The 26,714-nt window shown below is 41.8% G+C and overlaps 2 protein-coding genes across 9 annotated transcripts in view; both read right to left on the bottom strand.

Annotated features, from left to right (window-relative positions):
• Window positions 1-6,788, bottom strand: part of dpydb (dihydropyrimidine dehydrogenase b) — a 40,931-nt gene extending 34,143 nt beyond the window's left edge. The window contains exons 1-5 of the mRNA XM_063886067.1: window positions 5,482-6,788; window positions 3,512-3,622; window positions 2,937-3,019; window positions 1,358-1,445; window positions 960-1,121 (exon numbers count right to left, since the gene is read on the bottom strand). Of these exons, the coding sequence (XP_063742137.1) occupies window positions 960-1,121; window positions 1,358-1,445; window positions 2,937-3,019; window positions 3,512-3,622; window positions 5,482-5,511 (474 nt within the window). The 5' untranslated portion in view covers window positions 5,512-6,788. The remainder of the gene's footprint in view (window positions 1-959; window positions 1,122-1,357; window positions 1,446-2,936; window positions 3,020-3,511; window positions 3,623-5,481) is intronic.
• A 235-nt stretch (window positions 6,789-7,023) lies between these two features.
• odr4 (odr-4 GPCR localization factor homolog) lies at window positions 7,024-26,406 on the bottom strand. Of its 8 annotated transcripts, none has more exons than XM_063886073.1 (14): window positions 26,258-26,406; window positions 25,824-25,927; window positions 25,065-25,175; window positions 24,516-24,608; window positions 21,137-21,243; window positions 21,020-21,056; window positions 16,398-16,541; window positions 16,231-16,326; window positions 16,016-16,063; window positions 13,555-13,698; window positions 12,857-12,965; window positions 8,349-8,549; window positions 7,724-7,777; window positions 7,024-7,139 (listed from the first exon to the last, which is right to left on the bottom strand). In XM_063886073.1, exons 2-14 carry the CDS (start codon window positions 25,920-25,922, stop codon window positions 7,069-7,071), a joined length of 1,314 nt encoding a protein of 437 aa, XP_063742143.1. In that variant the 5' UTR covers window positions 25,923-25,927; window positions 26,258-26,406; the 3' UTR covers window positions 7,024-7,068. The 8 variants fall into 8 exon arrangements, with proteins under 8 accessions (XP_063742143.1, XP_063742147.1, XP_063742140.1 ...); XM_063886077.1 differs by having other exon boundaries at window positions 13,555-13,674; XM_063886070.1 differs by having other exon boundaries at window positions 7,024-7,777.
• Between the last annotated feature and the right edge of the window lie 308 nt (window positions 26,407-26,714).

Raw genomic sequence — 26,714 nt, 5'->3', positions numbered from 1 at the left:
TGGTTGTGAAGGGGTTTCTCTTCACCATGGAAATGATTCTGCGATCATCCACCACTGTTGTCTTCCGTGGACGTCAGGATGTACCAAACTGTAGATTTTGCCACTCCTAATATTGTAGCAATTTCTTGGATGTGTTTTTTCTGTTTTCACAGCTTAGGGATGGCTTTTTTCACCTGCATGGAGAGATCCTTTGACCGCATGTTGTCTTCACAGCAAAATCTTCCAAATGCAAGCACCACACCTCAAATCAACTCCAGGCCTTTTATCTGCTTAATTGATCATGACATAAGAAAGGAATTGAATTGCCCACACCTGCCCATGAAACAGCCTTTGAGTCAATTGTCTAATTACTTTTGGTCCCTTTTAAAAGAGGGTGGCACGTGTTAAGGAGCTGAAACTCCTAAGCCCTTCATCCAATTTTAATGTGGAAACCCTCAAATGAAAGCTGAGAGTCTGCACTTTAAGCCCATGTCCATTATATAACTAGAATCAGAATCAGAATCAGAAATACTTTATTCATCCCAAACTGGGAAATTCTAAAATATACATTTTATAAATAATTGTGATATGTTTCAGTAAACAGGTAAAAAAACAAAACTTGTGTCAGTTTTGTTTTTGTATACAGTTAGGAATGGACCTAACTGTATACATTTTTGTTTTGCTAAGATTTTTATTTTTGCAATAATTCAAAAACCCATGGTAAAATCCCATTGGTTTTTTTGGGGAGGGAGTCAGGGTGCACTTCCTGGTAAGCCTACAAAGACTCATCCCTGCAGCAATCTATACTGTATCTATCAAACGATATCTGAAGCATTCTAACATCAGCCATAGTGAAGATGAATCAGTGTGCTGCACTGAGCAGATGACATGGTTACAACTGGTTAAACTCAACACATTTGAGTAGTGCTCGTAAACAAGTTACAGAAACAATGTATCATAGAAAAATACAAATACTGTACCTCAGTAGCAAACTGCTGCAGCCCTCCGATATTAATGGGTCCCTCCTCAGAAGCAAACAAGTTGCACCCCCCCACACACAGCTCTGATGTGGGACACACCATTCCACAGGTCAGGCCCAGTGGGTTGTCAGAAAGGATGGCCTTAGCCGACCCATAGTAGTTCTAGTATACACACACACACACACACACACACACACACACACACACACACACACACACACACACACACACACACACACACACACACACACACACACACACACACACACACACAGATACACTCAAATATCACTGCTCAATATCATGTTCTTCTTCTGATACATGTTTCACGACATTGAACTGGCATTTAGAAATCTCTGTGTGCGGGACTGTATGTGTTTGTGTGTATTTTGCAGTACCTTATTAGAGATGCTTGTAATAAATGACTTGATGTCCAGGTTAGTAGGGCAGCTCTTCTGACAGGGAGCATCCACGCATTTAAGACACCTAACCACAGATTACACTTTTACTTAATCGTTCAGCTAATTTTAACATATTTCTGCCTCTGTTTCTTCATCAAAAGGCACCACTTTAAATAAACCACAATGTAAAGTCAACAACAATGTAAAAAAACAATCATTTTATTAGCATGGACTGGCATCTGCCACACGTTTTATTTTTGGTATTATCAATATGAATATAACCAGACAAAAATTCCCTTGAAGGCAAACCATTAATAATTATTATTAAAGTAATGTAAGTTGTATGTTAGCGGCGCTTCGAGCTAACTGCTAACATCAGCTTGCTAACACGGTCACTGCTTTGTGGGTTTTTAGGACAAATTGAGAGATAATCTCTATTGCTACAGTCAAAGGATCAGCACGGTGATAACTGTTGTAAGAAATGATAATCAATATTACGAGTAATCACAATACTGTCTTATTTTGAAATACAATCTTATTTTGAAATTGTTTATTATTGTAACCGGATGTATACAACACTGATGACGCTTGATGCCGGACGGAAGGAAACTGCGGGTTTGAGTGTTGGTTTCCTTAGCGGACAGAATCTGGATAAAGAGTGAATAGGGGAATTACTTGTGGTGTTATACATCAAACACTCAATGATTAATTCTCCTTATTGACGCTGTAATACCCTAAGGAGGGAGACGATCCTATGCCACGTATTCACTAAACTGACCGGAAGTACTGTTACGACTTGAGGCGACCAATAGGAAGAGGCGACCTCTGGACAAAGAGCAATGCAACAAAGGAATCGATCTCTGTTTGCTCGGACCCTCGGACAGTAAACACCTCGTGAACTCTATTCATGTTTTGGGCCTGTTCAAATGTGTTCTGAGCTACAGAGCCACAGCTGTGAAACTTTTTAAAAACCTACCGCTGCATCCATTTATTAAATACTCCTTTTAAAAACTTACAAGAGGAGCTTTGGTTTGTTTCTTTGAATCGACGCCTGGGCTTCGAATAAAATAACATTTCCTACACTGTTCATCCTTGGCAGAAATGTTTCATGAAAATCCACCGAGAATGCAGAAGTAAAAATCATTGTCTCAGGGTTGCTCAGGTTTAGTAGGAGGCAATATCAATGTGTCTTCATTTTCACTTCAAACCATCTGCTGGTATTTTCATTTCCTACAGGGGGAGCAAAATAACACGTGGAGGTTTATTGATCTGCAGCTGCTAATAGAGGAAAGGAGTTAGCATGTTACCACTAACTGTTCCCTCATCTGTCAGCGGTATTGAATATTTGTTAGATGCTTGAAATAAGGTCTGTGGTTAACACAAGCTGAAGAGATTTTCACGTTTTGTTCTACAACAAAAATATGTCAGTAAATACCCCGCTGGGGAATGTCTGAAGCTTCAGTAGGTCATAAAAACAGCTGTTGCTAACAAGTGAATACATGAGACTGCGCAAGATTTGATATTTTCTCAGTTTGGTAATTTCCATTAAAAACGGAACAGAGTAGTTCCTTCTCACCTGAGTGCTTCTCGTAGAGCTCCACGCTCGCTCAGCGTTGTGTGTTTGATATCGTCAAAGTTGTTTTCTAAGTCCACACACGACTGAAGAGAGAAGACAGAACAATGAAAAATAGATTCATGACACTGGGACGTGTTGGAGCTTGGACCTGCTCCGCGTGTTCTTTTGAATGACGAGGAAACGTTCTTCTTAAATTGAACACAATCAGCTTTAATAAAGTAAAACCATAAGACACAGGTGACAGAGCGCTCTGGGCCACACTGTCCTTACACACAACAGAGAGTGTTAGGGCACGAAGTCTGACAGACTATATTTCCCTCAGCCCAGTTTAGCGACTGAAGAGAGAAGACAGAACAATGAAAAATAGATTCATGATACTCGGACGATAGGAGCAAAAAGATGGAATTGGTGGACACAAATGGAGAAAGAACATTTAAAAGAAATGCTTACTGCTAAAACGCACAACCAACGCCAGGCTGTGTGTGTGTGTGTGTGTGTGTGTGTGTGTGTGTGTGTGTGTGTGTGTGTGTGTGTGTGTGTGTGTGTGTGTGTGTGTGTGTGTGTGTGGTACTTACATCACAGCTCTTTTCATGGTTTCTCTTCCAGTGTTTCTTTTCTTTCTTCTTGTTCGCCGTAGATATAATCTGAGCATGAGTCTTCACCCTGGGATTCAGAGCCAGGATGCTCTGCAGGGAAGAGGGGAAAATACATCAACACATCCAGAACCAGAACAGCTGCAGCAGGAGTCCAGACCCGTGCAAAAACACTGTTCTTTATTTATTAGGGTGTTTGAGTTGTATAAACTGTTTCCTTTTGCTAACCCAAATGTTTAAAAGTGTGGATTTTAAATGCTTGATTTTGCTTCCTACCTGTTACTCATGAACTATTACTGTTATCACACACACACACACACACACACACACACACACACACACACACACACACACACACACACACACACACACACACACACACACACACACACACACAGATCTGCTGACAAAATCTCTGAAACTAGGGAGAATTCTAGGAACTAAACTTGTTTGGTTATGTCGGGTTCAAGGTGATAAGATAATGAGCAGCCGGGTCAATGTGCTGAAGTTATGTGAAGTGTGGTATAATACATTGTCTCTCATTATGACTCAATGTTACAACAGAAATCAAATGACGAAACTAATAATTACTCTCATGATTTACTTCAGCCCTTACCAAATAACAGATAAGCCAGACATGTGTTTACTTCCAAAAATTAAATATTTTCATGCCCAATTTAACAATAGTTTAATACTGTTTTTTCTTTAAACATATGTAGCAGTTATTATATTATCATTTGCTTCACCCTTACAGAACATCAGTTCCAAAACCAGTTGAATGCAGATTTGTTGGACACCCATTAAAACTATTGCGCCATCTCGTCACGTGCACACCCATACATCGACTCTGCCCATACATCACTAAGCACTTATCTGTAGCTGCAGAGCCAGAGACATCCTGACCTTTATTCCTTCAAAACTGGACCCCGCATTTACCATAATGCGACAGTATAGTGTCCCCATAAGACCCTTTCTGCCTTTTACACTTCTTTCAAACCCCACATCAAATATGTATATATATATTTTTTTTTCTTCTTTTATCTACAGGATAGAGACACAAACATGGACATAACAATAACATATAGGAGATGACATTCCCATCTCATACAATAATACAAAACAAAAACAGAAGAAAAAAAGATACAGTCACTTACACAAATAGGCACCACCAAAAACACACACATAACATGGCAAGCATTTGTATTGTTCCTTTTTAATACCACACTTCGCTAGAGCCGATTGGTTCCCATTTCCAAAACTTTTGGGAAATACTACTTTGTCATAACATTGTGCCTTGACCCTTTTGCTCATATAGACCCTGTCCAACGAATCGTGAGTCATAAAGCCAGAAAAGCATGCAGCATGCTGCAAAATGTGGCAAGATGCAGATCCTCCTGGTTCATTTGGGAATAAAAGCTTTTACATACAATACATTGGGCCATACACATTTTTTTTTCTGGCCTTCTAAATAGTAAATTGAAGGCACTCTATTTAGTATGAGCTGAACTCTGATAATACTGATGCTGAAAATCATTTTTTAAAGGATTTCTGTCACTCTGTACCTCGTGACCAATCTGTGGTGTTTCTGCAGGTAATGTAAGGCTTTTAAAGTCTCTATGCACAGCACATTATCCCATTGCGAGACCTCGGATTAGTGTTCTGGAGGATAACCCCTCAACTAAACAAGAATAATCCAATGTGTACTCATACAAAATATTTCAGGACTTTAAGTGTGAAAGGTTATTTGAGTTTTATTTCAAGTGACTTTGTTCTACTTTGATATACAGGTACAAAGAAAAAACTGTTCTGGTATCTAAACAAGATCACAACCAAAAAACAGATCATTTCACACTATGTATCATGATGTGTCATTTTATCAACATTATAAGAGCTAGACCCCACCTGTAGAGGACATGCTGAGGGAAAGGTGTATTACAGAGAGCATTATTTACCTCAATATCCGGCAGATCTTTGCTCAACATGATGCTTTGGTCTGCTTTGGGTCTAAATGCTCTCTGAAGATCTCCTGGAGAATCTGGCTGCTTTCTGGATTAGAGGTCCGAAGCACTGTCCGGGAATGCTCTGCTCCCAAGTGGAACTCTCCGGAAGCGTGCTGACCTTATGAGTCCCACTCCTCTAACTCAGTTAGACAACAGGTTGCCTGGTTAGAGGAATGGAATGTTGTCTCCTCCTGACTAATCTGTCGATAAGGCAGACTGACTGACAGAAGATATGTGAGGGTTGAAGTTCAGCAGATGGACGACAGGCATGTTACTGGGTGCATTGCTCCTGAGCTCTGGATCATCAAACAGTAACCACAGCGAAGGTCCAAACTCCATCCTGGGTACTTAGTTTTTTTTTTCTTCTTTTAACTCCTTCCTTTCCATCCCAAAGATAAGTTTGCAGAACAAAGATAATCAGCCGGCCTGGATCCTGCAGAATATACAGAGCCGTGACAGATCTCAACACTTTGGCAAAGGTTTAAAGGTGTTCCCTTTTTTATACATTGAACCTGGATCCATGGTAGACCCTTGACATTGAACAATAAAGACAATATATTTGTGTACTTTATAATTATAATTATTCAACTACTGTGACAAAGCTGTAATAACTGTGCAACATACACGTTTACTTTCACTGTCACCTGGCTGCTATCACAATACTTTATACATGCTACAATTGTTTTGTTTTGTTAAGACTCTGTTACTGGTACTTTTTGTTGTCCACCTGGATGTTTATTTTTGTAAATTGTAATATGTGTAATACATTTTTGGTTATTTTTGGCTCTATGGTTCCACAAGATCCCTCTCTGGGGTTTCTATCAAGAAACTTTTCTCTTTCTAAGGGTGCTTATAACCAGCCCAGGGTGCTCTACAGAGAACCCTATATTTTGCTGGGGGCTCATCCAGAATCTAATCAAGGGGTGCTGAAAACCTGGTTTTATACATGCAGCTATTGATAGGGGTTTCACCTTTAAAACTCCTTACTGTAAGGCTCTATCATACCCGTATTGTATTTTACAGATCATCCAAAATGAATTGAAAACCCAACACGCTTTTTTTCATTGAATTTATGTTACCATGTTTTCACACGGTGACGGAAACCACAACAGAGAGATAAAGGTTTTGAATGGCTTTTAAAAGAACCCATAACATATTTAAGCAGATCCAAATCTGCTGAGAGCTACACAATTCATTTTAAATAGAACAATGGCATATCATCAACTTCTAATGTAGCCATGGCTAATGTGTTAGCACATTATGCAGCAAAGCAATACTGGTATTCATTTGAACCTCTTTAAGGTCACCTGGCCTTTAAGTTCTAGTTTAGTCTTCATCAGTGTTTGGTTCCGGGCTGTTCAAATACTCAATAGAGCTCAGGAGTACAGAAAGGCTGGTAATAATTCTCGGCAGGCTTTTCCCAAAGAGTGACCCCTTTCATACGTGATCTTTTAAATGCATTACAACATTTTCTGATTTAAAAAAAACTTGTGGAAATGTTAAAACAAATTCTTTATTATGTTTGTGAGCATGTTTGAATTAGACATCATAGAGATAAAGCATCGAGGCAGCAGAGGCAAGCAGGGCGACAGCAGTAGCCATGGCAACACCTGAAATACAGAGAAGAATCAGGTCTCAATCAAGTCACAAAATCCACTGAACAAAACTGAAGCGTTGACTTTAATTAGTTGTATTAATTCAACTGATTTTAGGTTAGTTGAAAGCAATAATATTAAGTTGAACCTAAGTGGGAAATAACAACAAATATGTGTGCTGTATGGTTGTGAAACCAATTATAATGTCTGAGTGGGATTAACTGTATCAGCTGGAACAAAAGCATACAGGAGTAATGTCCCGTGACTACCACAAGGTAACTATGTTATATAACAGCCACTGTAAGGAGTGGAGGAAGGACCATGGGAAGATTTGCTTGGCTGTAGGTCACAGAAAGCCTGTTATAAATATGATGTGGACATCATATTGTTATAAATATGATGTGGACATCATATTTATAACAATTGAACACATTAACAAGGCAGAAAGGGTCTAAAGAGGACACTATTCAGTTGCATAATGGTAAATGTAGGATCCAGTGTTTAAGGAATAAAGGTCTCTGCCTGCATCGTGACCAGTCTTAGTATTGCTGGTGATGTTATGAGTGAATGTAACCCTGAGGGTGTACACAGTGTTTTACCAATAAAGGTGTTCCTCTTTGGCTCAGGTGCTACAACTGTCTCCATAGTGGGCTCTGGAACCACACAACACATCATTTCATCAACTCATTTATAATCATACATTGTTTAAAAAAAAACCAAAACAGGATAAAGATGGTCGTCAGAGAAAGCCTTTACATCGACTAGCATTACAGGATTTCACCCAACTTATAAACAGCTGTCAGATTAACCTGTGTTTTATAAATAACAGACTGCATAGCTGTAGAAATGACTTATTTAGAGTTTATTAAAGTTTCAGTTGACTTTGGATTTAATTATTATGGTTAAATGTATCTAAGGCTCCCAATGGTAATGGTATATCTTTTCATGGCAAAAAATGTACAGTGCTTGTAAAAATAAAATGGCAGTTAAATTCACTTAAACATGTGGTAAAATGTTTTATAACTCCTGATATTATTCAAGTTTATACATATACTTTGAATAGTGTCAACAGTTCTTTAGTCGGGGATGGTATTTATCAAAACCCTGATAGGCTCTCTGGCAAGCACTTAATCGATGATGTGATAAGAGAAGGGAAGGATACTTTTATGTGCCCTAAATAAAAATAATGTTAAAATCCTACGAACTGTAACGATGCGTCCCTACCTGCTGCGATCTCCCGCTCAGTGTTTTCCGCCGGCGATTCCTGTCTGGTATCCAAGTCTCCCTCGTCTGCATCGATGTCCAGCATCTCTTTCAGCCGCTCCGTCACCTCACACACACTCTCGTCACTGAACTGGTAGTCACACACACACAGGGGCCTGCTCGCTTTCAGCGGACAGAAGACACGATGAGGGAGACAGTGCTCTGAAATACAGAAGGAGTCAGAGTGCAGTGGGGTGAGAGCTTGAGACGGGTGGAATATAACCATTAGTGTCCAAAAGGACTGTAATTATCAATAAAAACTCTAAAGGGATTTTATTTAAAATTAATTCAACACCAGTCAGCACTACCACAATAGCATGAGCATGATAGTGTCACTGGTTCCTTAATTTCCCAGTAATCTCTTTAGTGAGTTGCTTGAAAGCCATCATTATCATTCTCAGCCTTACCAAGTGACTCGACTGAAGGTGCAGTTGTTAACAATTCATTGAAATAAGTAAAGGAGCTTGTTTTCATTTTGCCTGTTTCACTTTGCTTATAATTCATTGTTATTCAGCTTGTTCAACTCATGCATTTGATTCGACATTTTCAAACAATATGTTTGAATTGTATTTGTTTGTGAAGATACAGTAAAGAAAAAAATATTTCATCAAAAACTCCTACGTCTTAAAGCAAATAAATGCACGTTAAAACTGTTTTAGATAAAAAAGAAACATCCCAAATAAAACAACCGTGAGTCAAAACAGCTTCACAGAAACATTTGACAGTGCTCTGATCCAATAAGTTAAACATATTTGAGGTTTATTTTACCAATAAGCCAATCAGAGATCTTGCACCATCAAGATGACATTATCCAGGTTTCTCCTCACAACACTTTGCTCAACAAATGCTCTCATATATATACACACACAGACCTGGACAAAATTGTTGATACCCTTCCGTTTAAAAAGGAAAAAGAAAAACCCACAATGGTCACTAAAATAACTTGAAATTGACAAAAGTAATAATAAATAAAAATGTGGTTCAACAGAATCATTTAAAAAACAAAATAATGAAACTGGCCTGGACAAAAATGATGGTACCCTTGAGTTAATATTTGTTGCACAACCTTTGGAGTCAATCACTGCAATCAAGCGACTTTGTAACTCTCAAAGAGACTTCTGCACCTGTCGACAGGGATTTTTGCCCACTACTCGTTAACAAACTGCTCCAGCTGTCTCAGGTTTGAAGGGTGCCTTCTCCAGACAGCATGTTTCAGCTCCTTTCACAGATGTTCAATAGGGTTTAGATCAGGGCTCATAGAAGGCCACTTTAGAATAGTGCAACGTTTTGTTCTGAGCCATTCTTGGGTGTTTTTAGCTGTGTGTTTTGGGTCACTATCCTGTTGGAGGACCCATGAACTGCGACTCAGACCATGCTTTCTGACACTGGGCAGCACATTTCGCTCCAGAATGCCTTGATAGTCTTGAGATTTCATGATACCCTGCACAGATTCAACACACCCTGTGCCAGATGCAGCAAAGCAGCCCCAGAACATAACGAGCCTCCTCCATGTTTCACAGCAGGTATAGTGTTCTTTTCTTTGTACGCTTCATTTTGCGTCTGTAAACATAGAGCTGGGTGACTTGCCAACAAGTTCCAGTTTTGTCTCATCTGTCCAAAGGACATTCTCCCAGAAGCTTCGTGGCTTGTCAACATGCATTGTGGCAAATTGCAATCTCGCTTTTTTATGATTTGCTTTCAACAGCGGTGTCCTCCTCGGTCAGCTTCCATTAAGTCCACTTTGGCTCAAACAGCGGCGGATGGTGCGATCTGACACTGACCTACCTTGAGCTTGGAGTTCGATTCTAATCTCTTTGGAAGTTGTTCTGGGTTCTTCGGTTACCATTCGTATTATCAGTCTCTTCAATTTATCATCCATTTTCCTCTTGAGGCCACGTCCAGGGAGGTTGGCTACAGTCCCGTGGACCTTAAACTTCTGAATAATATGTGCAACTGTAGTCACAGGAGCATCAAGCTGCTTGGAAATGGTCTTACAGCCTTTACCTTTAACATGCTTGTCTATAATTTTCTTTCTAATATCCTGAGACAACTCTCTCCTTAGCTTTCTGTGCTCCATGTTCAGTGTGGTACACACCATGATACTAAACAGCAGACTGACTGATTACAAGTCTGAAGACACCTGTGATGCTAATTACAGCACACGCATTAATAATTTGACCCTGTGGTCAAATTGTTTTCAGTCTTTTTTCTAGGGGTACCATCATTTTTGTCCAGGCCAGTTTCATTATTTTGTTTTTTATAAATGATTCTGTTGAACCACAATTCAAAAGCAATGTCTGAATTTCATTCTTTATTTTTCAATACATTTTTATTTATTATTACTTTTGTCAGTTTCAAGTTATTTCAGTGACCATTGTGGGTTTTTCTTTCTTTAACGGAAGGGTACCAACAATTTCGTCCACGTCTGTATATACATTTGAGGCCAAATTATTAGCCCCTCTTATGAAATTAGACAAAGCTCTTGATTTCTTGATGGAAATGACCATTAACAACAAGTGTTTATAGTGTATTTGTTTCCAAAATAACCAAGACAAAATGTCCACTAAGTTTGATTAAGATATTTTATTCATACACTTGAAACAAGAAAGGGCAAAAATGACACATCCAAAATGATTAGCCCGCTGGCCATTAATAGTCAATAGTGTACCCTTTCTGAGCCACAACAACCTCTTCTGAGAGATTTTGGCCCATTCTTCCATTGCAAATTGTTCCAGCTGGTCCAAATTGCGTTGTTTCCGAGCATGGACATTCACTTTGAGCACCCGCCACAGATTCTCAATAGGATTGAGGTCTGGGCTCTGTGCGGGCCACACCAGGACCTTGGATTTGGTATCCTTCAGGAGCTGTTGGACCAATTTTGATGTATGCTGCGGGTCATTGTCTTGTTGGAAAACTCAGCGACGACCTAACGCTAGACTACGAGCAGAGTTCTGCATATTATCCCTCAAAATTTCAACATCATTATCTTTTTTCATGATGCCATGCACCTGAACAAGGCTCCCTGTGCCTGAGGCTGCAAAACAGCCCCACAGCATGATGCTCCCACCACCATGTTTAACTGTGGGAGCTGTGTTCTTAGGGTTGAAGGCCTTTCCCTTTCTTCACCAAACATAAGCAACATCCATGTGCCCAAACAGTTCCAGTTTGTCTCATCTGCCCAAAGCACAGACTTCCAAAACTCATCTTTACCTTTCAAATGTTCACGGGCAAACCTCAGTCTGGCTTTGATGTGCCGCTCTTTGAGTAAAGGGGTTCTTCTAGGATGATGGCCCTGAAGCCCACCACGATGGAGAGCCCTCACAACTGTGTTCCTTGAAACATCAACTCCAGAAGAGGCCAGGTCAGCAACAATCATCTTGGCAGATGTCCGGGGCTTCTTGCTGACATCTCTGACTATTTTCTTACTACTCACTTTTGCTGCCAGCGGTTTAGACATGAATGGCTGTGTGTTGAGTTATTTTGAGGGCACAGCAAACTTACACTGTTATAAAGGCTGTACACTGACTACTTTACATTGTATCAGAGTGTCATATCTTCAGTGTTGTCCCATGAAAAGATATAATAACACATTTACAAAAATGTGAGGGGTGTACTCACATTTGTGAGATACTGTATGTATGTATGTATGTATGTATTATGTATGTATGTATGTATGTATGTATATATATATATATATACACACATACATACATACATACACAGTACACAAAACAGCAGAGCTTCTAGCAGTTGAAGTAAGAGCAGGGCTGGCTCCATCACTTGTTGGTTAGTTTAGGCATATCATTTTACCATTTTAGTTTTCTAAATTTAGCTAATTTAGTAATTGGTAAGAGCGTGAGACAGCTGGGTCCTGTTTTTGTGATGATCATTGAATGTTTGACCTGTGACCTGCTGAAACTCTGTGTAACTGTAGCAAATGTTAGAAAAATAAAAGAGCCATAACTCTGTCTTGTTAGATAAACAGCAGTTTTTGATAGTTAGTCACTATCATCATAACAGAACATGCTTGTATTACAGAAAATGTGTGTGCAACGAGATGATGTATTTTAAAAGAGCATTCAGACCTCAAATGATAAAAAAGGATTATATAAAAAAGGATGGCAATATGATTTCTACGTTTCATAGGTGAGGAAGGTAACATCAGATCTGAAACAATTATTCACTAAATATGTTTCTATTGCACTTTGTGGCATTTCACTTTTATAGATATACTAACTCTTTACAACCCTTTGCAATAATTCATGTTTTTATTTGTATTTCTGCATTTCCATTGAAAAAAAGGCAGCAAATCCGCCCACAGTTGAGCAGACATGTTCCTATCAGCAGTCCAATCATTTCCCTTCACTGTGATTGGTTGACCCTTAACCCGCCCACCTCAGCCTTAACCTCCTTCAGCCAAACAAGCTCATAACTGCTGAATCATACGCTGTGTGTGTGTGTGTGTGTACCTCGCTTGTGTTTGCCGCTGCTCTTGTTCTCCTCTTCAGACGTCAGCAGTTCTTCCAGCAGCATCTGAACCCGTGTAGCCACCGTAGAAACCGCGTCCCTCTTCAGCAGCTGTCCACACGTACAGTTCCATGACAACATGACCGATCGTTCGATTGTAATCCTTCTGAACTACAGCATTAGGACTACTCCTGAGCTCTGTGCCTTCACAACCTCATACCATTCATCTGTTTGCATCTCAGTGTGTATCTATTATTACAGCAAGCAGTATTTTAATTCACTGTACAGCATCTTACATGTATATGGTTAACTCCTCCTGCATTGCTTAAACATTAGTCTTGCAACATTCTCTTGCACTACAACTTCTTCTTCTTTCTTATGTTGCATTGTTGGAGAAGCTCGGGACTTAAGATTTCCATTGCACTGTAGTTCATATGACAATAAACCTGTAGTGTCAAAAACTTCCAATAAATGATGTTGCTTAAGAGACTTTCACGCTGTTTAATAAAGAAAACAAAAGAAGAAATGAACCAGAGGAGGACCATACCCTCAACACAAGTATCCAAAAGTGTTCTCCCTCTTTCTCTTTCCACCCAAACTCAGCACACAAGAGGTGGACTACATATTTCGAATCACACTAAGGTGACTAATTGTGGTGTAAACAAATGATAATGTAATAGAAATAAGCTTTGAAAATTACCTTTTCTGCCAGTCTGGCCTTTGGTTTGTTGCTATGCAGATAAGCTCTGCTGTGGACGGCTCCTGTGAGGGACACGCTGCCTCCACACCGCCGCTCCACCTCCGCTAACCTCTGCTCCCTCTGACACAACAAAACCAGGGGCCTCTTTACAAACAGCATGTACAAGGGTGCACTTCAGTTAGTAGCTTCATTCACTTATTTTAGCAAAGACTCAAGATTAATTTATGGTGGTACAGAAATGAGTTAGCAGTCAGCTATTCCAGTTCTCTCTTCTCAGTCCACCGTTTTTTAACAGGTTTTGTTAGACGTCTGAAATAAGATCTGTTATCTAAAGAGATTTTTAATGATTTTTTTACAGCATAAAATACATCAGTAAATCCCACCGGTGAATGTTCGAAGCTTTTACGCATCGTAACAAAAAGCGGTTGCCATCAACTGACTTAATGAAACTACTAAGCGTCATATAGCTGAATATTAGCTGCTGTTAGCTTAGCGGTGGTGACATGAAGTTATTTGACCGTAATGTAGTTTGTTTATAGCCTATTGTTAGCTTTTTACCTCTGAGGACTGCATTTACCCTTTAAACGCTATTAACGTGGGGTTAATCAGTGGAGATTATCCTGAACATAATGTGGAAGTATCATACATGTGTCACTCAATATGTGTGCACTACGATTGAGTGATTGGCAATACATATATACAGCTCTGGAAAGAGACCACTACAGCACTATCAGTTTCTCTGGTTTCATGTGTTTGGGTAAAATGAAAATGTTTGTATTGTATTCTTTCAACTACTGACATGTGTTGTAATTCAACAGACACTGGAATGGCTGCCATACATGTAGAGATATATGTATGTATAAATATATATATATATATATGTATAAATAAATAAATATATATTTATTAGGGCTGTCAGTCGATTAAAATATTTAATCGCAAATTAATCGCACATTATGTATCTGTTCTAAATGTACCTTAAAGGGATATTTTCTAGTTTTTGTCGGTGGATAAATATGATTGCTTTAGAATTAATCATAAATTATGTTATAATGTTAGAATTATTATTATTAATTATAAATAATGTAATTATATTTATTCAAGACAGTAGGCTAAACATCATTGTTATTGCAACAATCTGCGACGAAGTTATGAACCTTTTTTACAGTGTCGGCTCTCCAAGGCTCCTAAGAAGGTCGTTTTGACTCTAGCAGAGCCTCATCCTCCACAGTGTTCACTGACCTACAGTATGTAGCCACCATTTAGCTATTATGCTGTCCTCTGTGGGGTCTCTGAATCAGCGCTATGCTTGGTCAGCGAGTGGTATTTTAAACTCGGCGTACTCCGGAGGAAACTTAATTCACTTTGCAGCACGTACATATTACCTCGGTGGAGAAAACCACCCGGCAGGGCTTTATAGCTCAACTTTCCATTCAAAAGTGACTTTTCTTTTTCCATTTGCAGTGTGTTTCTGCTGTGATCCACAACGTTACCATGGTTTCCTGATATTTTCTTAAACTACGGAGCGGGCCGAGGGTCACAGAACGCACACGCGTTAACGCGCGTTAAAAATAATAGTTCCGTTAAAAGGAAGGGGCGTTAACGCCGTTAATAACGCGTTTAACTGACAGCCCTAACACATATATGTATACCTACATACACACCATGCAAGGCCCAAAAAAGTCACACACTCTAATATTCGTTGGACCGCCTTTAGCTTTGATTACGGCACGCATTCGCTGTGGCATCGTTTCCACAAGCTTCTGCAATGTCACAACATTTATTTCTGTCTTGCATTATTATTATTTTTATCTTGTATTGATGACGGGAGATTCAGACCACTGCGCAAAGTCTTCTCCAGCACATCCCAACGATTCTCAATTGGGTTCAGGTCTGGACTCTGTGGGGGCCAATCCATGTGTGAAAATGATGTCTCATGCTCCCTGAACCACTCTTTCACAATCTGAGCCCGTTGGATCCTGGCATTGTCATCTTGGAACATGCCCGTGCCATTAGGGAAGAAAAAGTCCATTGATGGAATAACCTGGTCCTTCAGTATATTCAGGTAGTCAGCTGACCTCATTCTTTGGGTTGCTGAACCTAGACCAGAACAACTGCAGCAACCCCAGATCATAGCACTGCCCCCACAGGCTGGTGACCTTTTTTTTGGCCGGCAGTGTATATCCTCCCTTATATAGCATATAGCTAACCCTTTTTATGCCTGATTAAATTAAGTTTTTGTAGAAATATGACGGAGTTGGCAAAAATCTGGGAAAACAACTTTAAACTGCCAATATCTTCATAAAAAATATATTGTAAAACAAAAGTATTTATAATAATACATAATACAATGATTTGTCCCAGTTCTCAAGAATGGGTGATATATATATATATAAAAATAAATAATTATATACATATATATATAAATATATGCGTGTTCGTGCGTGGTTATGTCCCTTACCGGTGTGATGAGTATCTGAGCTGTGTACGTCTGTCTCACGTTCCTCTTCTGCAGAGACAAATGCATTCAGAACACGGATGAGAATGTTAGCAGTCTGCAAGGGCCTCATGCAGTGCATCCAGACCACATTTACTGCCAAACTGCTGTTGAGCAAAGGTTAAGCTTTTTTTTTTCTTTAGGTAAAAACTGATTTGTGTTGGTCAGATATGTACAACCTGTCCTCCTGGGAACTCTGCGTCCTCTGCCAGCTTCTTCCCATCGATCAGACATACTCCACTCTCCACCTGCTGTGCCCACCCTCTCAGCTCCTCCTGAAACAAAGAGTGTTCAACTGAATTTCCTGCAAATTAAAGTGTGTTTGTGTGTGGTTTTTGGCACTAACCTTCAGACATTTATCCATGTATTCTGGATCCGTCCTCTTGTCTGGCAGCGGCACCAACATGTCCACAAGTAGACAGCAGGACACCATGCCCCAGGAGGAACACACACCGGACTGGTACTTCCAGTCTGCAGGCTTGGCCGTGCTCTGGAACAGATAATCACGTTAGCATTATTGGCACAACACAATGCTACCTTGATCAACTCCTTATTATTTGAGTGTGAGCCACAAGCTTCAGCCTTCGGACCCTGATCCGAAGGATTCCTGGTCAACAAATATGCTGCTACTCACATCTTGAGCCTTATTTGGGCGCTCATTTAAATAATTATGACGAGCTCTGCTCTGATTGGCTGGTTTACAAGGAGCAATCCATGGCTGCCTCAGAGCCCACAGAAGTAAGTGAAGTTCGCGAAACTGTGAGAGATGAACTATGGAGGCTATTGGCATCCAACCTCACATGTTTGAGCCTTTATCGGAGGAGGAAACCGATGTTGGCGCCGCTACTAGGTCGCAGCCTGTTGCAGCGGCTCCCTGTGTTTATTGATATACTGTGTTTTTAATTACTTTTATTCTTTATTTATCTTTTTTTTTTCCTTTCATGTATTTACTTTAATTTAATAGCCATGTTCACGTTCACGATCCAGCCACGGCTACTGAGTGACAAGCTGCAGGCTATGAGGGTAGACGTGTTCACCATCTCCTGGATCATCAACTACCAGAAATGTTCAGATGACTCTGCAGTGGTAGGGTGTATAAGGCATGGACTGGAAGAGGAGTACAGAGCGCTGGTGGAGGAATTTGTGGAGTGGATGGGGAAAAACCCTCTGCTTCTGAATGTGGCAAAGACCAGAGAGATGGTCATTGACTTCAGGAGGAAGAGGACGTCTCCACTGCCCCTGTGCATTCTGGGAGAGGATGTGGCTGTGGTGGAGGCTTACAAGTACCTTGGAGTGCACCTCAAAAACGGACTGAACTGGAGGGCCAACACTGACGCTGTTTACAAGAAGGGGATGAGCCCACTCTATTTCCTGAGGAAGCTGAGATCCTTGAACGTGTGCAACAAGATGTTGGAGATCTTCTACCAGTCTGTTGTTGCTAGTGCACTCTTCTTTGCTGCTGTCTGCTGGGGGGGCAGCATCAGAGCCGGTGACACCAGCAGAATCAAAGTCAAGTCAAAGTCCACTTTATTGTCAAAATGTCCACATGTGTTATACATACAGAACATTGAAATACCGTTTCTGGCAGTCCCACAGTGCAAACATGAACATATAACATAAAAAGAGAAAAAAAAGGGGGAGTAAAAAGGGGTATACAAAAAAAACTAAGTAATATATACATATATTAGACACAATCAACACAGTTTGACGGTAGTGCAAGTAGATCTTTAGTGCAAAAAAATACTTTGTGCAAAGTACATTTTCAGTAGCAGCGGAGAATAGAAAGTGACTGGTGCTGGATGAGGGACGGGTGTGTGAGGGAGGGGGATTAATGTCCTGGTACATTTCCATTGAGGCTATGGGGAAAGGTGGGTGGGACGGAGGGCGGAGAGGTCAGGGGAGAGATGGGAGCGGGGGTGGGTAGAGTGAGATGAGAGAGGGGGAGCGAGATGAGAGAGGGAGGGAGAGGTAGGGAGGGAGGAGAGAGAGACAGAGGATTGAGGGAGGGACGGGGGATAGAGAGAGAGAGAGCGAGAGAGGGAGGGAGGGAGGGAGAGAGTGAGAGGAGAGAGGGAGGGAGGGAGAGAGTTCAGCATCCTGACCGCCTGGTGGAAGAATCTGTTCCTCAGCCTGGTGGAGCTCGAACGGAGGCTGAGGAAGCTCCCTGAAGGCAGGAGGCTGAAGAGGCTGTTGGAGGGGTGGGTGGGGTCCCCCGCAATGCTGAGTGCTTTGCGGGTGAGGCGGGTGTTGTAGATGTCCTGTAGTGTAGGGAGTGAGACCCCGATGATCCTCTGGGCAGAGTTCACGATGCGCTGCAGGCTCTTGCGGTTGGAGGTGGGGCAGCTTCCAAACAACAGCGTGATACAGCTGCTGAGGATGCTCTCAGTGGCGCCTCGGTAGAATGAGAGCATGACGGGGGGGGGGGGGGCTCCTGCTCGCTTGAGCTTCCTGATGAAGTAGAGGCGTTGCTGGGCCTTCTTTGCCAGTGCAGTGGTGTTGTTGTTCCACGTGAGGTCGTCTGTGATGGTCACACCCAGGAATTTGGTGCTGCTCACCTGCTCCACAGCAGCACCATTGATGGTCAGAGGGAGGGGGGGTTGGCAGTGGGTTCTCCTGAAGTCAACAACAATCTCCTTTGTTTTCCCCAAATTGAGGAGGAGATTGTTATTTTGGAACCAACGGGCCAGCTGGTTCACTTCCTTCCTGTAGTTAGTCTCATCGTTGTGGCTGATGAGACCCATCACTGTAGTGTCGTCAGCAAACTTCACAATGTGGTTAGAGCTGTAGTTGGGTTTAAAGTCATGGGTCAGCAGGGTGAAGAGAACAGCCTTGGGGGGCCCCTGTGCTCAGTATTAGTGTGTTCGATGTGTTGTTGTTGACCCGGACAGCTTGTGGTCTCTCTGTGAGGAAGTCCAGCAACCAGTTGCAGAGAGAGGGGCTAAGGCCCAGGTCTGTAAGTTTACACACAAGCTGCTGGGGGATGATGGTGTTGAATGCTGAGCTGAAGTCTATGAATAGCATTGTGACGTAGGAGTTCTTAGTGTCCAGGTGTGTGAGGGCTGGGTGTAGAGCGGAGGTGATTGCATCCTCTGTGGACCGTTTAGCTCGGTAGGCAAACTGAAACGGGTCCAGGGATGGAGGAAGAGTGGATTTGATCTGTTTCATGACCAGCCTTTCGAAGCACTTCATGATGGTCGAGGTCAGTGCGACGGGGCGGTAGTCGTTGAAGCAGGCTGGAGATGACTTCTTTGGCACAGGAATGATGGTGGTTTCCTTGAAGCACGTGGGAACAACAGCCTGGCTCAGGGAGGTGTTAAAGATGTCTGTGAGGACATCCGTGAGCTCCTCTGCGCAGTCCCTCAGCAGTGTGCTCCTCATACTGACTGGGGACAGACACACAATAGGGGGGAGCAGAGTAGTCCCAGGCTGCCGAGTTCCACGGAGAGTTTGGCTTCCAAATTGAAGAAAGTTGTACTTTTTCCAAGAAGAAACTCACGGCTGTATTGTTGTACTTTTCGACATAAGTCCGTCGGACATGACGAACACAGCGACAAACTAGACGAAAACAACGAAAACACTGTTTTTTCGGGACTGCGAGGGGCCGCTGCGACTGCTCGCACCGCCATCCAAGAGAATCTTCCTCAATCAATAAATCAATAAACTGATCAGGAAAGATGGCTCTTTCATCGGCATCAAACTGAACCCTTTTGAGGCTGTGGTGGAGAGGAGGACTCTGAACAAACTGTTATCCATCATGGATAACCCCACCCACCCTCTCCACCTGCAGCTGGAAGGACAACGGAGCTCCTTCTCCAACAGACTGCTCCAGCTCCGCTGTCACAAGGACAGGTACAGGAGAACATTCCTGCCCACTGCAATAACCCTGTATAACAACTCACCTCTGGCTGAAAGATAACTCTCTGCTCCATACCCTGTCTGTAAACTGGACTTAACATGCACTCCTTCACACTTAACATTGTACATTTACACCATATTAATATTACCTTTTTGTATATTTGTATATTTCATATTCATTTTTATTTGTACTTTAGTTTTTGGTTCTAATTATTTGTATTTGTTTTTATATACTTATATACTTATACTTCTCTTTGTATTTCGCTGCTGCAACGCAAACATTTCCCAGTTTGGGATAAATAAAGTACTTCTGATACTGATTCTGAACAGCCAGTTGGTCAGAGATTGGAGAGCAGCGTCACGGAGTGGTAAGTGTTAGCAGCTGGTGTATGCAAAAGTTGGGGCTGGACTACCGTGTGTTACGTCACACACAGGGATTGTTGTAATTTGCCCGTTTTACTGCTGTGATTTGCATATTCATGATTTGCACGTGAAGGGGGAAACAATGGTGTTTGAGGTTCACACTATGTCAATGTACCGAACTCTCCTTATTCAACTATGCCAAGGGAAATACAGTTTTCCATTCTATGGCACCTTTAAAACTTATTCTATTTTAGCTTGTTTTTATTTGTATTTTCTTGGATTTATTATAATGCTACACTTAATTTACATTATAAATACTGCTGCTGCTAGTTCTTATCTATTCAAATGTTAACTTTGTAAATGCATAATTATTTTATTTTTATTTTAAATATTATGTGCATGCCTTTTATCTAATAGTGTTTATTTTTTGTCCTCATCTATACTTTTGCTGTGAAAATGTAAATGTCCCCTATGTGAGACGAAAAAAGGAATTCTGATTCAGATTTAAATTAAATGTACTTAAACCTAATATCATAATATAATATCTTAATGCTTTTAGGGTTTTATGCAAAGCACTTTGAATGGCCCTATGTTATAATACTCTTAATGCACTTGCCTTTGAATTGATGCTTTGGTCAAACTAATTAAAGGAATAGATGGAGGAGCTTGAGTATTTTAAAAAGGCAATATTCTGTAAGTGTTGGGACAGCAGATTGAAGCTGTGGTTAAGTGAGAAAAAGGTAGACACACCTTGGGATCTTTGACGTCAAAGGTTCTGCAGAAGGTTCTGATATGTGGGGTTAAAGAACATCCACACAATAACAGCTGGCTCACTGAAACATCGAGGAGGAGGGCTGAAAAGGATACTTCCTAGTCTTGCGGTTGACGTGCAGTGCGACACAGTCTGTGACGTCATCTTCTGCAGGGCTCCACAGCGTCTCCGAGGAGATCAGGTTCTCCACAGCGAAAACCAACTGAACACAGAGAGCACACACACACAACAGAAGATTAAAACAACACATGCAGTTTGAGCAAAGAAAATATGATGTGGAAATGTGTGTGTGTGTGTGTGTGTGTGTGTGTGTGTGTGTGTGTGTGTGTGTGTGTGTGTGTGTGTGTGAAAATTGTATTTGCTAGGAGTTCCTCTCTCCAAGTTTTAGACAAAAGGGGGATTAATTTGATTCAACTTCAAATCTAAAATCTGTGGACACCTTTAAAAAGCAGCTCCAGATTAACCCATTTAGGCTTTGTGTAATTAGGCTCACATCACAGACAAAGTGGCATCTCAGTACCCCATTCAAATTGTATAATTGCACTTCGGATCTGAGTTTTAAGGGCCCAAACAAAGTTTTCAAATGCAATTTTCTTCAAGACAAAATATGAAAATGATGAAAATATATGATATATTAAAATATATATATATGAAAATAAGCATTTTGTTATGTGCAGGCAAAATGGCTCAACAGCATCACCTAGATTGCAGCTCCAATATGTGCGATTTGGCTTGTATGAAATTCAGAAGGTATCTGTAATGGATGGAAGAAAAAAGAGCTACTGGAGGAATACGATCATTATTTATTTAGGATTTTACTTCTCTTTATACTTGAGTCTTTACTTTTTCCCTTGCCTTATGTTACCATAGTGAAATCCTGTTCTTCAAACGTGCTGCATCAGTAAACGTAGGTCCTACAAAGTCACAACTGTTTTATGATCAAAGGAAATCTCTTATATTATTTTAATGTTTGTTTGCCCCCTTTCCGAGAACCAGCACCTTATCGTGGTGGAGAGGTTTGTGTGCCCCGATGAACCTGGGGGCTGTGTTGTCTGGAACCTTGTGTTCCTGGTAGGGTCTCCCATGGCAAATTGGTCTCAGGTAAGGGGCCAGACTAAGATTGGTTCAAAAGACCTCATGAAAATCATACATGGAAGCGAGGATACCCGGACCGGAGGAAGCCCGGGGTCCCCATCTGGACCCAGGCCAAGAAGGAGGACTCATCAGCGAGCGTCTGGTGGCCGGGCTTGCAATGGAGCCCGGCCAGGCAGCCCGAAAAAGCAACGTGGGCAACACCTCCGCTTCTCCATCCCGCGGGCCCACCACCTACGGCAAACAGCGATGGGGTCGGGTGCGCTGCCAGAAGGGTGGCAGTGAAAGCAGAGGGTCTCGACGGACCAGACTCAGGCGGCAGAAGCTGGCTTTGGGGACGTGGAATGTCACCTCTCTGGGGGGGAAGGAGCTGGAGCTTGTGCGGGAGGTGGAGCGTTACCAGTTGGATCTGATGGGGCTCACCTCTATGCACAGCGTCGGCTCTGGAACCTTACTTCTTGATAGGGGTTGGACTCTATTCTTCTCCGGAGTTGCCCAAGGTGTGAGGCACCGAGCGGATGTGGGGATACTCACAAGCCCCCGGTTGACTGCCGCTTTGTTGGAGTTTACCCCAGTGGATGAGAGGGTCACCTCCCTACGCCTGCGGGTTATCTGACTGTTGTGTGTGCTTATGCACTAGGGCTGTCAAAATTGCTCAAAAATGACGTTCGAATATTCCCTCTAAAAAAAACACATATACTCGAATAGTTCGAATATATGTGTTTGCGCATTATGTCAATGACGTGCATTACATCAATAACAGGACAAACTAATAAAACGAGACATAACTACTTGTATAAGTAGTGTATTTAAGTTTAAACATATTTGACAACGTATTACCTACACAAAAATAAGTAAATTAACTTATGGCCAAGACCGCAGACCTCGCTCTCGCTCTCGCTCGCACGCACTCTTTCTCTCTATCTCTCGCCTGCAGTACGGTACCTCGGTTCCAGTTCTTGACAGAACTCCCTGAAGCCTGTCCCATCAACGACACTGATCGGTCTCATGTCCTTACATATGAACGAAATTAATTTCTGCGTGCAGGCCTCTTGTCGTGCTGCAGACAAAGAGCTTGTGGCGGGCGGTGCAAAATATGTGTCGAGACGTGGCTGTTTAGCTGGAGTTCCACATATACTGTAGCTTACATAGCTTGCATACTACTTTATCTTGAGGCTCCACAATTTTACCGTCTACCGACCAAATTCTGAAGTATTTCCAGACAGGGCTTTTTAGATTTCTTGGGGTTAAAATCACTTTCTCTGCTGCGGTCGAGTTGGGCTCTGCACTGGTGAGGGGGTCTCTACTCAGGGCTAACCAATCTCTGTACTCCCAAAGCGAGAGCTGTGTCCGGGTTCGCTGTAGCACGTCGGACCGATTTCCGATAAAGGTTGGCCTCCGCCAGGGCTGCGCTTTGTCACCAATCCTGTTTGTGATATTCATGGACAGGATTTAGAGGCGTAGTCGTGGGGGAGGGGGTCTGCATTTCGGTGGGCTAAGGATTGCACCACTGCTTTTTGTAGATGATGCGGTCCTAATGGCTTCATCGGTCTGTGACCTCAAGCACTCACTGGATCAGTTCGCGGCCGAGTGTGAAGCGGCTGGGATGAGGATCAGCACCTCCAAATCTGAGGCCATGGTTCTCAGCAAGAAACCGATGGACTGTCCACTCCAGGTAGGGATGAAGCCTTGCCCCAAGTGAAGGAGTTCAAGTATCTCGGGGTCTTGTTCTCGAGTGAGGGAACAATGGAGCGTGAGACGGGCCTGAGAATCGGAGCAGCGGGAGCGGTACTGCAGTCGCTTTACCGCACAGTTGTGACAAAAAGAGAGCTGAGCAAGAAGGCAAAGCTCTCTGTCTACCGGGCCATCTTCGTTCCTACCCTCACCTATGGTCATGAAGGATGGGTCATGACCGAAAGAACGAGATCGCGGATACAAGCGGCTGAAATGGGATTTCTCCGCAGGGTGGCTGGCATCTCCCTTACGGATAAGGTGAGAAGTTCAGTCATCCGGGAGGGACTCGGAGTAGAACCGCTGCTCCTTCACGTTGAAAGAAGTCAGTTGAGGTGGTTCGGACACCTAGTGAGGATGGGAAGAGACCGAGGGGTAGACCTAGGAGTAGACCTAGGACAAGGTGGAGGGATTATATCTCTTCGCCGGCCTGGGAGCGCCTTGGAATCCCCCAGTCAGAGCTGGTTGATGTGGCCAGGGAAAGGAAAGTTTGGGGCTCTCTGCTGGAGCTGTTACCTCCGCGACCCTGACGGAAAAGCGGGAGAAGATGGATGGATGGATGGATGAATGCCCCCTAGTGGCCAGGACTGGATTACTGCAGCTTTAATTGTGTACATCATGTACATGTACGCGTGTTTGTATGAATTTTACCTGTCGGAGTGTAGTTAGTGTGTCCTTTGCCTCAGTATCAGTGATGATGAATACTCCGAGTACAGAGAGGCCTCCGGGTAGCATCCGAGACACCTGTAAACAGAACAAAACAGGAGATAATAAACAGTTTAAAATCCTGCAGACCAAGCAAATCACCTTGAATCTTCAGGTTTGATAGTGGGAAAGAGAATTCTAAGAAACAAAATCATTGCCTAGAAAATGGGTTTGATCATGAGTTAGATTTAGAAGACAAATAGCTGGTACAAAATAATTAAATGGAGCTATAGATTATTTTTTAAAGTAATTCAACCAAGTGGAAGTCTATTTGCTATTCAGTTTTTTTTGTTATTATTATATAATGACTATTTCATGAGTGTGTTCTCAAATCCCTACACACTCTGAACTTTGTAGTTCATGTAATACACACATATGTAATAAAGCGTGCAATAATAATTGAATCAACCAAAAGTAACAACCAAAGTGATTCAACAGCCACATTAAATGGTGGTAGTCATTTTGAATTCTCAGACCACCTGAGTATCAGCGTACCTGTCGAGCATGCTCGGTCACCCACTCCTTGTCCACAGAGTTTCCTGCCAAAGTCTCCTCCGTTGGAGGCGTCCGCGTTGCTGTGACAACAAAATCCCTTTGGGGTGAGCTCTGAAATGTTAATCACTCATATTGATTACTGTCTAATTAATTCACCTATAATAAATACTCTTTCATGTAATATTTTGTGACCCAATACTAGACACTACAGCTGCACAATTAATCAAAGTTTAAGCAACATCGCAATACGGGCCAGGGCAATATTTAAGAAACAGGAGACACAGTATTTGTTACTGACAAATTATGTGTAAATAATATTCTGAATTGAGGTTGAGTAGCTCCATAGAGGACCCAGCCTACAAATCATATTCTACAGGCTTTAAAAAATATATCTTTCTTAGGTACAAAAATCACCCCATAATCGTTTTGAATATAACTTTCAATACTAATGAGAATAATGATGCAAACATCACCAATCCCTCTAATATTGTGAATCATACTGCAATTGCAATATCAGTGAAATAGTTACTGTATCCAAATCGTGCTGGCCTACTACACACTTGTTGACAGATGGGTAAACAAACATCAAAAGAAATGTGCCCTCAGCTTGTGTTTTGTGCAAGTGGTTATTTTCTAGTTAGTCTTGCAGTTTGGAAAGCAAACTGTTACTGCTTTTTTAGGCAGAAGTCCACCAGTTAACAGGTAAAGGTTTACTAAGCAAGAGTTGAACTCCACATAGATGTCTCTGTATCACCTCACCTGTCCAAGCAGCAGGCCTGTGACCGAACCTGCTCGCTGTTCACACAGTTCGGACAGATATCCCTCCACAGCATCTTCTACTATATAACTGCGACCCATACTGCCTGAGGACAGAGGAGAAAGAGAGAGGCAAAATCAGTTGGAGCCAATGTTTTTCTTTATAAAAGTCTGAAATGAGAAAGTGCTGCGAAATATCTGATGTGGAAGAACACAACAAAGACTTTGTTTACGCTTGCGTTGTATACAAAAACTAAAGTAAAAAAATAACCAGTACAACTTAGGCTCAACGTAAAGTCGTATGCTTAAGGGTTGTAGCTATGCTCTAACTTTAGCCTACTGATTTTATTCACTACATTAAGCTCACGTTAAAAGGTAAGTTCTATTTGAAATAAGTTCTTACAGCTTGAATTTGATGTTTTTTTTGGAAAGCTTACCTCACAGAAGCAAGACAGTGGGTAAAATACGAACCAGAAAGCAGGATACTTGCTAATAATTCTGACGGCTGGCAGTGGTTCGTGTGGATTCGTCAGCAGTGCAGAAAAACACAAATTACCATTTTCCTTTGTGCAATGACGTATTTCCGTCGCACGACTCTGACGTAGTGGGTTAGGGATGTTGTACAAATGGTCAAGGTACACAAGGAAACGTAACATTGTTAATCTTTCTCCAAAATAAAACTTCCAACAGTAACTTAAACACTAAAACTAGTTGTAAACATCAGACTCTGAATGAGTTACTTCAATTTAAATCTATCTATTGAGGTGCTTTAAGGTCTGCTTTTACATTTTACCCCGTCAGTCATTTTAAATCCTAGGTGCAAATCCTAGATGGCATCCTGGTTAAGTTACAGCGGGCTTGAGTGTAAATGAGTACTTTATTTTGAAAGGTTTC

This window comes from Eleginops maclovinus, chromosome 6 (assembly GCF_036324505.1).
Source record: "Eleginops maclovinus isolate JMC-PN-2008 ecotype Puerto Natales chromosome 6, JC_Emac_rtc_rv5, whole genome shotgun sequence".
Lineage (NCBI taxonomy): Eukaryota > Metazoa > Chordata > Actinopteri > Perciformes > Eleginopidae > Eleginops > Eleginops maclovinus.
The sequence above is the reverse complement of the archived record's forward strand: the minus strand, read 5'-3'. Positions and strand labels throughout refer to the sequence as shown.